This window comes from Bos indicus, chromosome 14, assembly GCF_029378745.1.
Source record: "Bos indicus isolate NIAB-ARS_2022 breed Sahiwal x Tharparkar chromosome 14, NIAB-ARS_B.indTharparkar_mat_pri_1.0, whole genome shotgun sequence".
In the NCBI taxonomy this organism is placed as follows: Eukaryota; Metazoa; Chordata; class Mammalia; order Artiodactyla; family Bovidae; genus Bos; species Bos indicus.
Genome location: NC_091773.1, coordinates 60,936,149 through 60,949,671, shown reverse-complemented (window position 1 = coordinate 60,949,671; position 13,523 = coordinate 60,936,149). Strand labels below are relative to the sequence as shown.

At 31.1% G+C, this 13,523-nt stretch overlaps 1 protein-coding gene across 29 annotated transcripts in view; it reads left to right on the top strand.

Moving 5' to 3' along the window:
• The window catches only part of RIMS2 (regulating synaptic membrane exocytosis 2), a 609,863-nt gene that overhangs the window by 320,181 nt on the left and 276,159 nt on the right, over positions 1–13,523 (top strand). For 22 of the 29 annotated variants that reach the window (XM_070802800.1, XM_070802803.1, XM_070802799.1 and 19 more), the window contains 2 exons: positions 2,248–2,294; positions 5,825–5,937. In XM_070802800.1, the coding sequence (XP_070658901.1) occupies positions 2,248–2,294; positions 5,825–5,937 (160 nt within the window). Of the gene's footprint in view, positions 1–2,247; positions 2,295–5,824; positions 5,938–11,727; positions 11,776–13,523 lie in introns of all 29 variants that reach the window. The other 7 variants (XM_070802805.1, XM_070802820.1, XM_070802796.1 and 4 more) reach the window with 1 other exon arrangement.

Sequence of the window (13,523 nt, the reverse complement as noted above, 5' to 3'; positions counted from 1 at the left end):
TTGTAATATGCAATTCAATAATATATGATTACTTTATAAAACTAAATTTTTTGAGGACAGTGCTTTTTTCTCCTTTACTAAAAACACCTTATCAAAAATGACATCTTTTTATCTGATCATGCTAGAATATATAGTTAATTACAAAGGAAGAAAATTTAGGTGTTTATAATTTTTCTTAGGGCTTCCCTGATAGCTCAGTTGGTAAAGAATCCGCCTGCAATGTAGGAGACGCCAGTTCGATTCCTGGGTTGGGACGATCCCCTGGAGAGGGGATAGGCTACCCACGCCAGTATTCTTGGGCTTCCCTTCTTGCTCAGCTGGTAAAAAAAATCTGCCTGCACTGTGGGAGACCTGGGTTCAATTCCTAGGTTGGGAAGATCCCGGAGAAGGGAAAGACTACTCATTCCAGTATTCTAGCCTAGAGAATTCCATGGACTGTATTTTTTTTTAAATATTTAAGATAATTTTTATTATCTTAGTAACTCAGTAGATAGCTAAAGGATTAGCAGAAGGGGACTATAGTAACAGTTATTCTCAAAAGAAGTTTCATAATCTGTGGTTCTGTACATTGCACAAGAATCAGCTATATTCTATGCATTTTATGTTTTTTCCAAAATGGAGATTTAATGTAAAAATAAGAGATAGGTTAAGGGCACACTGTTTCTAGATGGAGGCAACCACTTAAGGAAAAATGAACATCTTTAAGTTAACAGATAAAAAGTAAGCAAACATCAATTACTCTTTGACTTTTTTTAAATTGGCAATAAATATAATGCTTTTAAATAATTATTTTATTATTATTAACCATTTTATTATTTTTATTATTATTTTAAATATAATCCTTTTTAATCTAGTGAATAATTATGTTTACTTTTTAATTATGTTAAAAATACTCATGAAATACCACAGGAGTATTTCCTTTACAGAAGCTTGTGTTCTAAGCCAATGTAAAAGAGAAACCTATAACTTAAAAAAGCAATAGAAAAATATATAAACTGGCAGTGAATTATTAAATGCATGTCTGGTGTAAAAGTATTCCAGGGTAGAAACTGGAAATTTTTCCTTCTTATAGAATACTAATGCCTAGTTTTAAGTCATTTATATGAGTTTTTCATGATGAAATTGCTTCATGAAGGAAATTTTCATGAAGGAAATTACTTCAATTGGTAACTTAATTTTTGAAATGTTCCTTTCAAAAGTAATGAATCTACCACATGAAATTGTATCTATTTTTTATTTTGTCTTTTCATAGTTTTGCTATATGGTTAAACTATTACCTTAAGGTATTAATCAAATCTGTTTCTTGGTATTAAGGAATTCTCCAATCACATTTTTTTTTTAATATTTAAGTATTATTGATGCAACTTTTTGAATGAGCTTAGCCATTAATGTATATCATCCTTGCTGCTGCTGCTGCTGCTGCTAAGTTGCTTCAGTCGTGTCTGACTCTGTGCGACCCCAGAGACGGCAGCCCACCCATCCCTGTGATTGTCCAGGCAAGAACACTGTAGTGGGTTGCCATTTCCTTCTCCAATGCATGAAAGTGAAAAGTGAAAGTGAAGTCGCGCAGTTGTGTCCGACTCTTAGCGACCCCATGGACTGCAGCCTACCAGGCTCCTCCGTCCATGGGATTTTCCAGGCAGGAGTACTGGAGCGGGGTGCCATTGCCTTCTCCTTGGCAAACCTCAAACAAAAATGTACATACTTTAGGTGTAAATGCAATACAGAGCAATTATGTTAAGTCCAATAAAAACATGTTTACTTTTTTCTTAGTAGAATTATTATGTTTAAAAAAATTTCAGTCACAATCCAAATATTTTAATTTTCATTTTGGTGATATTTTTATTTGAATTTCAATGTTATGATTTGAACAACAGCAGGTACAATGTAAAGAGTAGAGTATAATTAAAATATATTTCTAAAACTTACCTTGTTTTGAGTATAGAAATTTTTTGAATGGAAAATTGTATAGTAAAACACATAGGAAATGAATTATATATTTTCCTAAATCTGCTCCAAATGCATGTAATTTTTCATTTTTTTAAGTAGTAGAAGTCAGCCCTGAGAACTTTGTGTTCTACGAGTGCTACGACTTTTTTCTCCTTATTTATATAATGCTTCTCTCATACACAGTTTTGTTCATTTTGCATTGTCCTGTTATAATATAGATTGATAATTGTCATAATAGTAGTTCCTAGTACTTTTTAAACAATTTCTTGTTTTTTTTTTCTTTTTCTGTCGTTTCAGAGATATACCTAGAATACCTGACAGCACACACACACAGCTGGAGTCCAGTAAGTTTCATTTATTTTAGTAGAAAATGTCACTAATAAAGTCGTTCATCATCTGAGTCAAATGAACTCTTTATTAATACAAAGTAAGAAATATAATAGTACTGTTGTCAAGTCTGCAGTTGTATAAAGATGGAAGATTTAGTATTATTTCATGTTATTGTGGGAAAAAGTACAAGAGTCTATATCTTAAGATGATTTTTTTAAACTACACTGTCTTAACTACCATGTATTTTTTAGATAGCTGTATTAAGTTATATTACTATAAACTGAAGATATTTCAAATGCACAGTTAGGTAAGTTCACTACTCAAAATTTCACCCTCTCCCCAAATTTCACCTAATTTTAAAATTTACTGCTTTGTAACCTAATCCTCAGTAAGTGTGGGGAATCTTGAGGACAATCTAGTGAATAATTACATATATATTCTTATTTATATTTTCAGAAAATGGGTAATAGTTCTGATTTAACAAAGTAGTAATGGAACAATAGACATTTAAGTTGAAATAACATTAAATATATAGACATTTTAAATTACTTGTGTTTGAGTGCTACTTCAGATATTAAATATCTTAGGCAAATATAAGTTAAAATTATTACAATTTTATATATTATATAGACATTTAAAAATTACATAGACATTTTAAATTACTTGTGTTTGAGTGCTACTTTCAGATATTAAGCAAACAAATTTTTTCCAATTCATTGACTGATTAATAGAAAGGCATGTTGTGAAGGAAGAGAGGAGGGTTGCAGTCTGAAATATGTTGATCAGGATAGACACATTGAGATGGAAGAATTGGAGCAAGATTGGACAGAGTGGCAATCTGAGGAAAAAGCTTTTCGGGTACAGTGGGCAGAGGTTCAGTGGTGCTAAGCCAGGAAAGCCTAAGATGCATTTAAGAAAAAGCAAAAAGACTTGTGGCTCCAAGAGTGAGCAAAGGGAAGAACGGCAGGAGGGAGGACAGGGAGGTCACGGGCAGCCAAACTGCAGAGACTTTACGAGGCGCTGTAAAGAATTTGGCTTTCACTCTAAGGGAAATCAGGAGCTACATAGGATGTTTTGGGGGAGAAACATGTTTTCCAATCTGGGTGCTATGTTGAAAATAGACTAAACAGAGTAAAAGCAGAGAGAGAGTGAGAAGGCTATTTCAGTATTGAGTGGTGAGCCAATGGTAACTTAGACCATAGTGGTTGCAATGAAGGTCGTGAGAAGTGACTGGATTCTTTATACACATGTCAATTAACAGAATACTATTAAAATAGATGGTTTTTTTTACATTTATATTATAATTATGAGTATAAATTAAAAAAAAAAAAGAAAAACTTTACCAGAGAGGTCAAGTCATTTTGGAATGCCTTAGCTCTAAATTTTAAAATTTGATTATATGATAGATTTGCTTTAGTACCTTTGGCTGGTTGCTAAATTATTTTATCCAAAATAATATTATGATCACATAAAATTATAAGTGCTAGCATAATGATAATAATTATCATTATATATAATGTCATCATCATCATCACTCCTATTTTGGATGCCTGGAACTGTGCTTGATATTGTTACTTATACTAATTTTCACAGCAGTCTATGATGTAGGTAAAACTTTTATTCACTTACATCACACAGATATTATATAAGCAGTATGGAATCCTTTATATTATTGTAGCTATTTGAAAAACCCCTAGGCTACAATTCCAAAATTGTTTCTGTTAGGGCAGGGGTCCTTTCTCAAATAAGATTGAATCCTGTTTGCTTTAGAAGTGGAAGAGTAGCTTTCTCCAAGGCCTGTTTCTTAACCTCTATTTTTAGTTCCTCAGCAAGTTTTTCTCTTCATATAATTTTAATTGCCACATGACTCCTAAGTTACATTATCAAAATGATCTATCATTGTCCCTACAGCCCTGGATATTGAAGAATATGTTCTAAGTGTCTGTCTTCCTGTTACTTGAAGCTTAGCTTATTTCTTAATATAAAGGCAGTATTCTTTCCACTTCTAAATGCTATGAAGGTATCACCATTACTTCTGATCCCAAGGCTTACCGTTTCCCCCTTCATTTTACACTGTATTCTCTCTGGAAGTGAATACTATCCACTTAGGACCCCAATTAGGGTGACAGTTTGCATTTTAATTTCTAACACTAATATCTACTCGACATTTGGCCCCATCTGCACATCTGTTACCTGCTTTACATTTCCCCTTGGATGTCTTTGCGGTGTCACAGGGTCACTGTGACAGGTTCCAAATTAACTTCTCCAACCATTCCTTTACACACAGAACTTCTCCAGAGTTCTGCATCCAGGGAATATCTGCTCTGTCCTGTGCAGAGAACAAGACATAGGGGACCATATCTGGTTATAAACCTTGAAATCTTAACGTTCCCCCCTTTTCCTTAATCTGGAAATTTCCTTATCTAATTAATTTGAGTCCTCATTTTCTAATTTTGTGACATTGCCTCAATTCTTTCTTTTCAGTCCATTTTCCAGTCATTCCTCTTCTTTTATATTTTATTGAATTCCACTTATTCTTAACTATTTTTCATCTCGCTCAATTCAGAAACTTTAAATGAATGGTAAAGACATCTTCCTCAAATGCAGTTTTTATTACCTAACTCATAAAAATTTAGCATGGATATTTTATTAGTGCCAAAATTTGCAGCCCAGAATTCCAGGCATTTAATTCTGTCAGTATCTCATTAGCTCCATTTTATTCACTTTGCAATTTGTTCATTCCTCTCCATACAAATAAACTCATACATATAACTTCTAGGTATTGAAGTTCTGCTTTTCCTGATCTCCTATATCTTTTTCTCATAGCTCCTCACTTTCTTTTTACCCATATAATTTATTATATTCTTCCAGATATGGTTAGAAACCACTGCTGAAAACTTTTCACAGTTAACATTCTAGTAATTACGTTTTTAGCATTACAAGTTTAGACCATGTTTGAGTTGCTTTATTGATTTAGGTTTTGGCTTGGGTTTTTCCTTCTTAAGTTTCTATTTTTAAAATTTCCTAGTATATTATTGTATAATATCGCTCAGTCGTGTCTGACTCTTTGCGACCCCATGGACGGTAGCCTACCAGGCTCCAGGTCCATGGGATTTTCCAGGCAAGAATACTGAAGTGGGCTGCCATTTCCTTCTCCAGGGGATCTTCCCAACCCAGGGGTTGAACCCAGGTCTCCTGCCTTGCAGACAGACGCTTTACCGTCTGAGCCACTAGGAAGCCCATAGTATATTATTGTAAGATATGAGTTTAGAACACAGAACAGATGAAGTAACTAGGTTCTGAGGTCTGTCTCTACTATAATTGGCACAGAAAATGGTTCACCCTTGGTCTTTCAAGAATCCCTAAGCTGCACTTACACTTTTAAAGAAACCCTTTAAGTATATTTAGAACCTTGTGGCTAAGAAAAAGGTCTATATAATGGAATTTTGTAGGTATTAAAAATAACTTAAGATATATGGTAAAGATTATTAAATACTAATGAAGAGTCATTGTTGTTATTCTTTATGTATAATTGCCATTTCAGGTTCTAGCTCATTCGAATCTCAAAAAATGGATCGTCCTTCTATTTCTGTTACATCTCCCATGAGTCCTGGCATGTTGAGGGATGTTCCACAGTTCTTATCTGGACAACTTTCAGTATGTATTCACTAGATTAATTTCTGTTTTTGGGATAGCAAGTAGTATTTCTACTAGATGATGCCATTTTTTTGTGAACCAAGTCCTATTTAGAATATAATTGTGCTTTTTACCATCAACTTTGTCATTCTTAGTAATTTTAATTAATTTAAATTCAATTATAATTATCTAACAGAATACTTTCTTTATTAGAGCTACATTTTTCTGGAATTTGGTGAGAATTAGAATTTGTAATGCTATCTAAAACCTTTTTCAGTAAGTAATATTATTCCAAAATTCAAGGTCATGATTTTCACTCAGCTAACAAAATTGGGAAATATATAATAGATTACTGAGTATATCATGTGGATTTCATATTAAGTGACCCCTAATTTGAACATTTTATAATAAAAGTTAAAAATTAAGTTATCCCTCATATACCCATATTAGAAGAGCGTTGCAAATTCAGGCCCTCACATTTTATTAATTTCTAAAGTTGTCATTCTGTTTTAAACCATTTAAAAATATTAAAATTTATCCACTTATATTTTAGAAACAAACAGATTAATATTGATACTAGTTCTGATGAGTTCCTAACCTGAAATTTTATGAGTATTAAGAACTCTTTAATTCTCAAAATTCAGACATTGAATTTTGGATAATTGTTACTGTTATAGTTAAAACAAAACTATTCTTGGTCTAATTTAAAAGCAATTTCTAGCTTTATTAAATTAGGTACCGATTTTGTCCTTTTATTTTCTGGGGGAAGGAGAAGTATTTTATTTTTCTTAAGAGTTTCCATTAATTAGATGAAGATACAGGAAATATAAGCAGAAATAACAGTAAAAGTCATTAGGCACATCTGTTCTGAGACTACTTTGATCACAAATATGAGAATAACAGAATACGATATACTATTAGGAGATTGTAAATGTCTTACTAAAATGGATTTCTTCTCCTTATTGTTTTCTTTTCCTTTCTCTTTCATAAACAGAGTGAACTTTTTCATTTGAGGACAGTGGTGTTTTTTCCATTTTCCACAATAAGTAGCATCTTTCTACTTACTCTCTTACATACATTGACAGCACAAATGTTGACATTTATGGTTACAAGTGTATGTGTATTTTTTCCCACCATTTTAGAAAGTGTTAGTAAATGTTAGCTTTTAATTTTTAATCATGGCTTCCCTTAGATAGCTTCATGTATAAGTAAAGCACTGGGTGGCTGATGATGCCAGTATATATTAAATCTGTGTGTGTGAGTGTGTGTGTGAGTGTGTGTGTGTATTTAGTTAGCTTCAGTTGGAGAATGAGGGAGTGAAAGTTAGACTCCCATAATAAGTAAGTACCACTTTGTTGCTGCCTCTTTTGAAATCTCAAGTTTATGTTAGAAATTGAACTAGGAACGAAGGGTTCATAGTGTGGGCATTTAGACAGATTTCAAATTCAACTACTTTTCCTCATGGTTCAAAGTGAATTTGGTAGAAAGGTAAGACTGTTAAATATTTGGGGAAAACATAAACAAATGTATATAGTACTTGTGTTTGTAAGTGATGGTTTAAATCTATATAATTGTAATTTAACATGTGTTCCATTTTATCATTTTTTTATGACCTAGAAGAAGTGTGTTCCAGCAAGATAATGTTTATAAATAAGATATATATTTCTTTTAGTAAATCAAGAAAGCACAGATAAATAAAAAATTAAAATCACCTATATTCTTGCCACCAAAGCATAATCATTCACATACATATAAAATTTTAAACAGAACTATAATAAATCTGTGTATACTATTTTAAAACTTGCTTTTTTTTACTTAATGTATCATATACATTTTCTTTTAATTAAAAAAAAAATCATCCTAAAATGATTTTAATTACTATTTAATACCCCATTTAAACTTAATTTGCTATTATAGGATATCTTGCTTGTTTCTAATTTATAGTATTTTAAATAATGATGCCATGGAAATCCTTGAATATAAATCTTGCATATTTTGTTAGGACAAAATTCTTTTGTCGGGATAATTTTTGTCTGGATGTAAAATTACAATGTGAAAGAAAAAAAGTTTAAGATTCTTGAAATCTTTTGCCAAAACTTTCCTCCAACATATTTTTGCCAAATTAAACTACAGTTATCAATTCAAGTAATATATGTGAAGCTCTATCCCCTTGTCAGTTATAATACTAGTAGCTGAGAGAATACAGCAGAGGATTTTACCTTCATGAAACTTAATTTTGCCTTCATTCTATTCATGCAGCAAAACTAAGCAAGATACCCTTTTGGATATAGTATTTTCCTTTATATTTAACCCCATTTCTGCCAACTGGAGACAATTTTTGGTTTGCTGTAATGATGCAGAGGTTGGGAAAACATTTGTCCACTTATATCATCCTTCAGGGAAACACCGAGGAAGTCATAAGGCAACATTATGTTTCCTGTATCTTTCTGTTCTACCTTTGGGTATTTTTGATTTTCGATGAGATTTTACCTGGGTCCATAACTCACTTATAAAATTATGACATTGTTAATGTCTGCTAATATAATATCTGACAAGATAATTTGTATATTATGTGAGCTTTCCTTCCTAATATATTTATGTCTGTTCATGGACTGGTATTTTCTCAAATATATTTTTTATATATATATATATAAAACACATTATTTAAACTTTCATGCACAAGGCTATTGTTGATGAATTTAAAACTATTATTCCATTTATTTCTTCATGCTTAAATTGTACTGTTAGCTTGTTATTATTCTCAAGCATAACTATGAAAGTGCCATTAATGTGTTTGGTGAGAAAATCTGTATGAGCTTAGGTTTATGACACCTGGACTGTTATGTTGGTCTTTTCAGTGTCAGCAATCCCTTATTTTGATTCTTTTTTAAATTTTTGGTCTTCCGTAATTTAGCAGTTTCCTTGTTTGAAGGATTGCTTCTGTAATTGTCTCAATATTTTAAAATTAATTTCAGCCTTTGACTAGTTTTTTGATAGAGTGTTAAATTAAGATATAGCCTTTAACTATTTCAAAAGTGAGAAGTGACTCAGAATTTTATCTCTAGGAACACACTAATTCTTATTGACAATCATTATTTTACTTCAGAGTCTGTGGCTAACTAATAGCTGCAATGTTTTTCCCTAAGTTACTTTGTTTTAATATTTTTCTGACTCCATTTTTAGTGATGAGCTTGTAAATATTGTACATATCCATTTTATGCCCATTTGAAGGGACTAACTAGCTGAAGAATAGGTATGTATTCTTTATATCTACTTAGAAATTCAATAGCTGTTTTCAAATTTTCTATAAATGAAAATTTTTTCTTTGAGCTTTTATCTTTTATATTTCTTTGTTACAACCTTGTTATTTTAGAAGTATTATGTAAGAAGAATGTCCTGAAGTTGGTAGTGCAGAATGAAGTATGAAGGGACATTAAAAATGCAAAATAAATCATAGTGTGCAAAGTCAAATTCTTAATTTGTATGAATCTGAATTGTTACAGATATTATCAGACATTTCATGCTTAAAATAAATGAATTCGTATTAATCACAAATTGCAATGAGATGCATAATACTTCACCATTTTTTGATGAAATATCCAGAATCTATAGAGATAGAAAGCAGCTTAGTGGTTGCCAGAAACTGGGGCAATGGGGAAATGGTGAGCGATTACTTAATAGATACAGAATGTGATGAATCATGACTCTTCTGATGTGATGAAAAAGTTTTGAAACCTGAAGGAGGTGGTGGTGACACAGTATTGTGGATTCTCTAAATGCCACTGAATTGTTCACTTTATTTATTTTTTAAATTTAAACTTATTTATTTTAATTGGAGGCTAATTACTTTACAATATTGTATTGGTTTTGCCATACATCAACACTTTAAAATGGTTAATGCATGTTATTTTAATCTCATCTGAATTTAAAATAATCTGACAAAACAAAATACATTTACATAGCCAAGTTTAATGTATAAGCTTACGGGTAAAGGTTAAGTTTAAACTGGCATAGATTTTAGACAGTTGCCTTAAAAAATCTATGAGTTGCTCATTTGAGGTCATTTTGAAAGATGGAAAAATGTTGACCTTAAAGGATTACTTTATTTCAAAGGACTATTTCTTTGAAAGTAAATGTTTTAGTTTTGAAGTAATATTTACTTGCAAAAATCTTTCATTACCTTGATATTTTTGGTCAACAACAGGTAGGACAGTTGGGAAGGCAAGAAAAGTAAGATATATTTCTAAACTGAGTGTATTGTTAGCCCTTTTCTTCAGCATGCCTAGCTAATCTCTGTGAATTTCACACATCCCTTACCCTTTGGCTGGAGAATTATCCATTTAGGGTTATGCAGACAGATACCAGGAACATACTCCATATCTAAACGTCCCTCATGAAAGAGAAGACAACTGAGATTTGAGACTGTCTTGGTTTTCGGAGATAAAGATGACTCATATGGCTGAATGAAAGTCTGCTTTAAAGATTCACTTTCCTTTGGGTTTTAGATTATGTCTTAAACTATCATCAGGTTTTTGTCTGATGATGGCTACACTGGACAGCAGTCTTCCTAGTACTTATTATCTGTTTCCGTATAGCAGTGGAAACGTCTGAAACATTTAACTGTTCACAACTGTTAATTAAACGAGAGACATGCATGAAAAATGTGAGAGATGGGATGGAATCTTGGTGAAAGAACAAAAAGTAAATGCCCTGATACCCATTTCCAAACCCAGAAACTTGAATCTGATTTTGTTCCTCTTGTAACTGTTGGCACATCTTAATAGAGGCACAATGTCCCAGTGGCTGTGGTATCTTTGGGAAGCTGTTTCAAAATGAAAAAAAAAAAAAAAAGTTAGAAGAGAAAAGAAATTTGATTTTATTCTACGAATTTGGAAGAGTGTTTTAACCAGAATTGAGCTTTATTATTTACCTTTAAAACTGTCTTACTTTTTGAGATTGGACAAGTCCATCTAGGCTTTTTTTTTAATGTCTCTGTTTCCTCCTCTACATACTGGAGATAACATCAACTACTTCTAGCATTGTTTTAAGCAATAAGCTTGCAATAAACTGTTACTGAAACTTGAAAATATATAAAGAATTGTATAAATAAAAAGAAAACTATTATTGTCATTAATAAGTGTGATTAGCTCTAAATAGTGTTATCTCAGGTGGCACATAGTAAATGTCTGAAAATGATGGTTAAATACTAGTTCCTCGTATAGATTCTTAAAGTATGAAGCAACGGATTAATCCAGTGTGTTCCAGCACACTTTTATCTTTCTGTGTTTATTCTTTTAAGAAATGATAAAGCTGACTTGGCTAATATTTTTTAGACTTTTTTTCAGCCATATTCCTTTGGAAAGTTATATAATTACTTCTATAGATGACTTTTCACTAATAATTCTTTAATGTATTTTTATCTAACTTCTTCCTGGACCATGTTTTTTTCTATGTAGCGTGTTTAAGGATGATATCTGAAATATCTTGACTCTCGTATTTTATGTTTACATTCATTCTTTCAGAATATATGAGCCCGATTATATTGTTTTACATTCAGTCTTAATTCCTGTTATGTTGATACATTAAAAAATTTGGTTTAAAACTTCTCAGATTTTATATGGTTCTTAATCTGTTTTATAATTTTGGGAAAATTATTCATTATGTTGAAGTACTTAATTTAGATATATATTGTCATGGAAAAATGGATTTAAGGGATAGTTGTATGTGTTTTTTACTTTTGGTCTTTTAGTTCCAGCGTGTTGTCCTTTTTGGTTTTGTTTTATTGCTTTTTTCTTTAATTTTGCTTACCAGAGCCAAAGCCTTAGTAGAAGAACAACGCCTTTTGTTCCTAGGGTTCAGGTAAAGGCCTTGTCTGCCTGATAGAATCTAAAATTGTGTTTTAACCCTTATTTGTATGTTTTTGGAAAATGCATAGTAGGAAAACTTTATTTGGTATGTTGCTCCAAACCATATTATTGACTTCCAAATCATTTTATGAGCCAGCTTGTAAAATTCTGCATGGGGATTAAAATACAATAAAAATTTAAAGAGACAATCTTTGTTAGTGATTTTATATGGACTGAATACTAAAACTCAGAAGTTTCAGGTTGGCATTTAATGTAGATTCCACTTATATCTGTAATATTGACACAAATAGCTGATTTTATACTGTTGACATTTTTATTACACTAAGGTTACTGTCTCTTTAAATCATTCATTATATCACTTAACATCTACATTCTCTTGCATTTTCCAAGCAATTACTCCTTGAGGAGACTGGCAAATAAATTTGTACCTTATCTAAAATATGAATTTTCTGCATATTATATATAAAGTTCAACTTTCAAAAACTATAGGACTTTGATAGAACAAAATCACAATCCAAGTAAAATGTGTTGGGTTTATTTTGTTTACATTATGTAATTATAATTCTATTTGCTTTTACTGCAATACTTGGGTACAAGTTCTTTGCCACTTTTCATTAGGAAATCCCTATATGGAAAGGTAATGTTAATATAGTGTTTTTTAAAAAAGTAGTATTATGCTTTCCTTGCTTTGCTGCATGGGTTTTTTTTTGTTGTTGTTGTTATTGTTATCGGTTTTCAATAATGCTAATTTAATTTAAATTAAAAAAAATTGAAGTTGTTCTAGTTAACACTACCTAGTGTAAAATATTTACTTAGACTGCTCAGAGTCTGCTTGGGAAACTTAAAAGTGGCACATGAAAATTGTATTAAAGCAAGTAAAATGATATCAGTATTTTTATTAATGAAAATGACGTAAAATAAATATATCATATTTAGAACTGTGGAAATATATTTGTTTTATTTTGAGAAATCAACAGATATATTCCAACCATTCATTTAAAAAGCACATTTAGGAATGTGACTAATAATCTAGCAAATAAAATAATTTTGTTTTGATACTGTGAGCTGGATATCTATTAAAAACTTCAATGCAAGTCCCATAATATAAAATGAAAATTAGGGCTATTGATCAAATGCCCAGTTTTACAGCTTATTAAAACATATAATTTTCATCAAAAAATCAGTACAAAGTGTGCCTGTTTCATATCTATATTATTTTAATATGTATATATTTGTTAAGTATAATTTAATAAACTGTAAAGTATTTATGTGAAAATATGAAAGCTAGTACCTAATATCTGTTTGTGTGAAGAATGAATATTATTAATAAATGATATTTTTGGTTTTCCATGGCATAAGAAAATCTAAAAATAATACTATTTAGCAAGCATTTGAAATATATATCTTGAGGAGATTTAGCTGTAATGATTTTAAAAGAGCAAAAATACTGCCTGTGGAGATGACAACAAAGGTTTAGTGTTAATCCCTAAAAAAGTACTCACAGAAATCAGTAATTTGCTCCAATAATTAATTATGAACTTAGTCTAACACTACTTATTATTTTTCTTTGTTATTTAAATGCACTGTTTATTGGAAAACAATTTTTTAGCCTTTCCGAAGTTTTTTTCTTTTTTGAAGTGTCTAATATTGATGTCATGATGCTCCGAGAAGGATTTTTAACCTCATGGAAAATAAAGCCATAGCTCTTATTGCTATAGAAAATAAAGAATACAGAAAGTA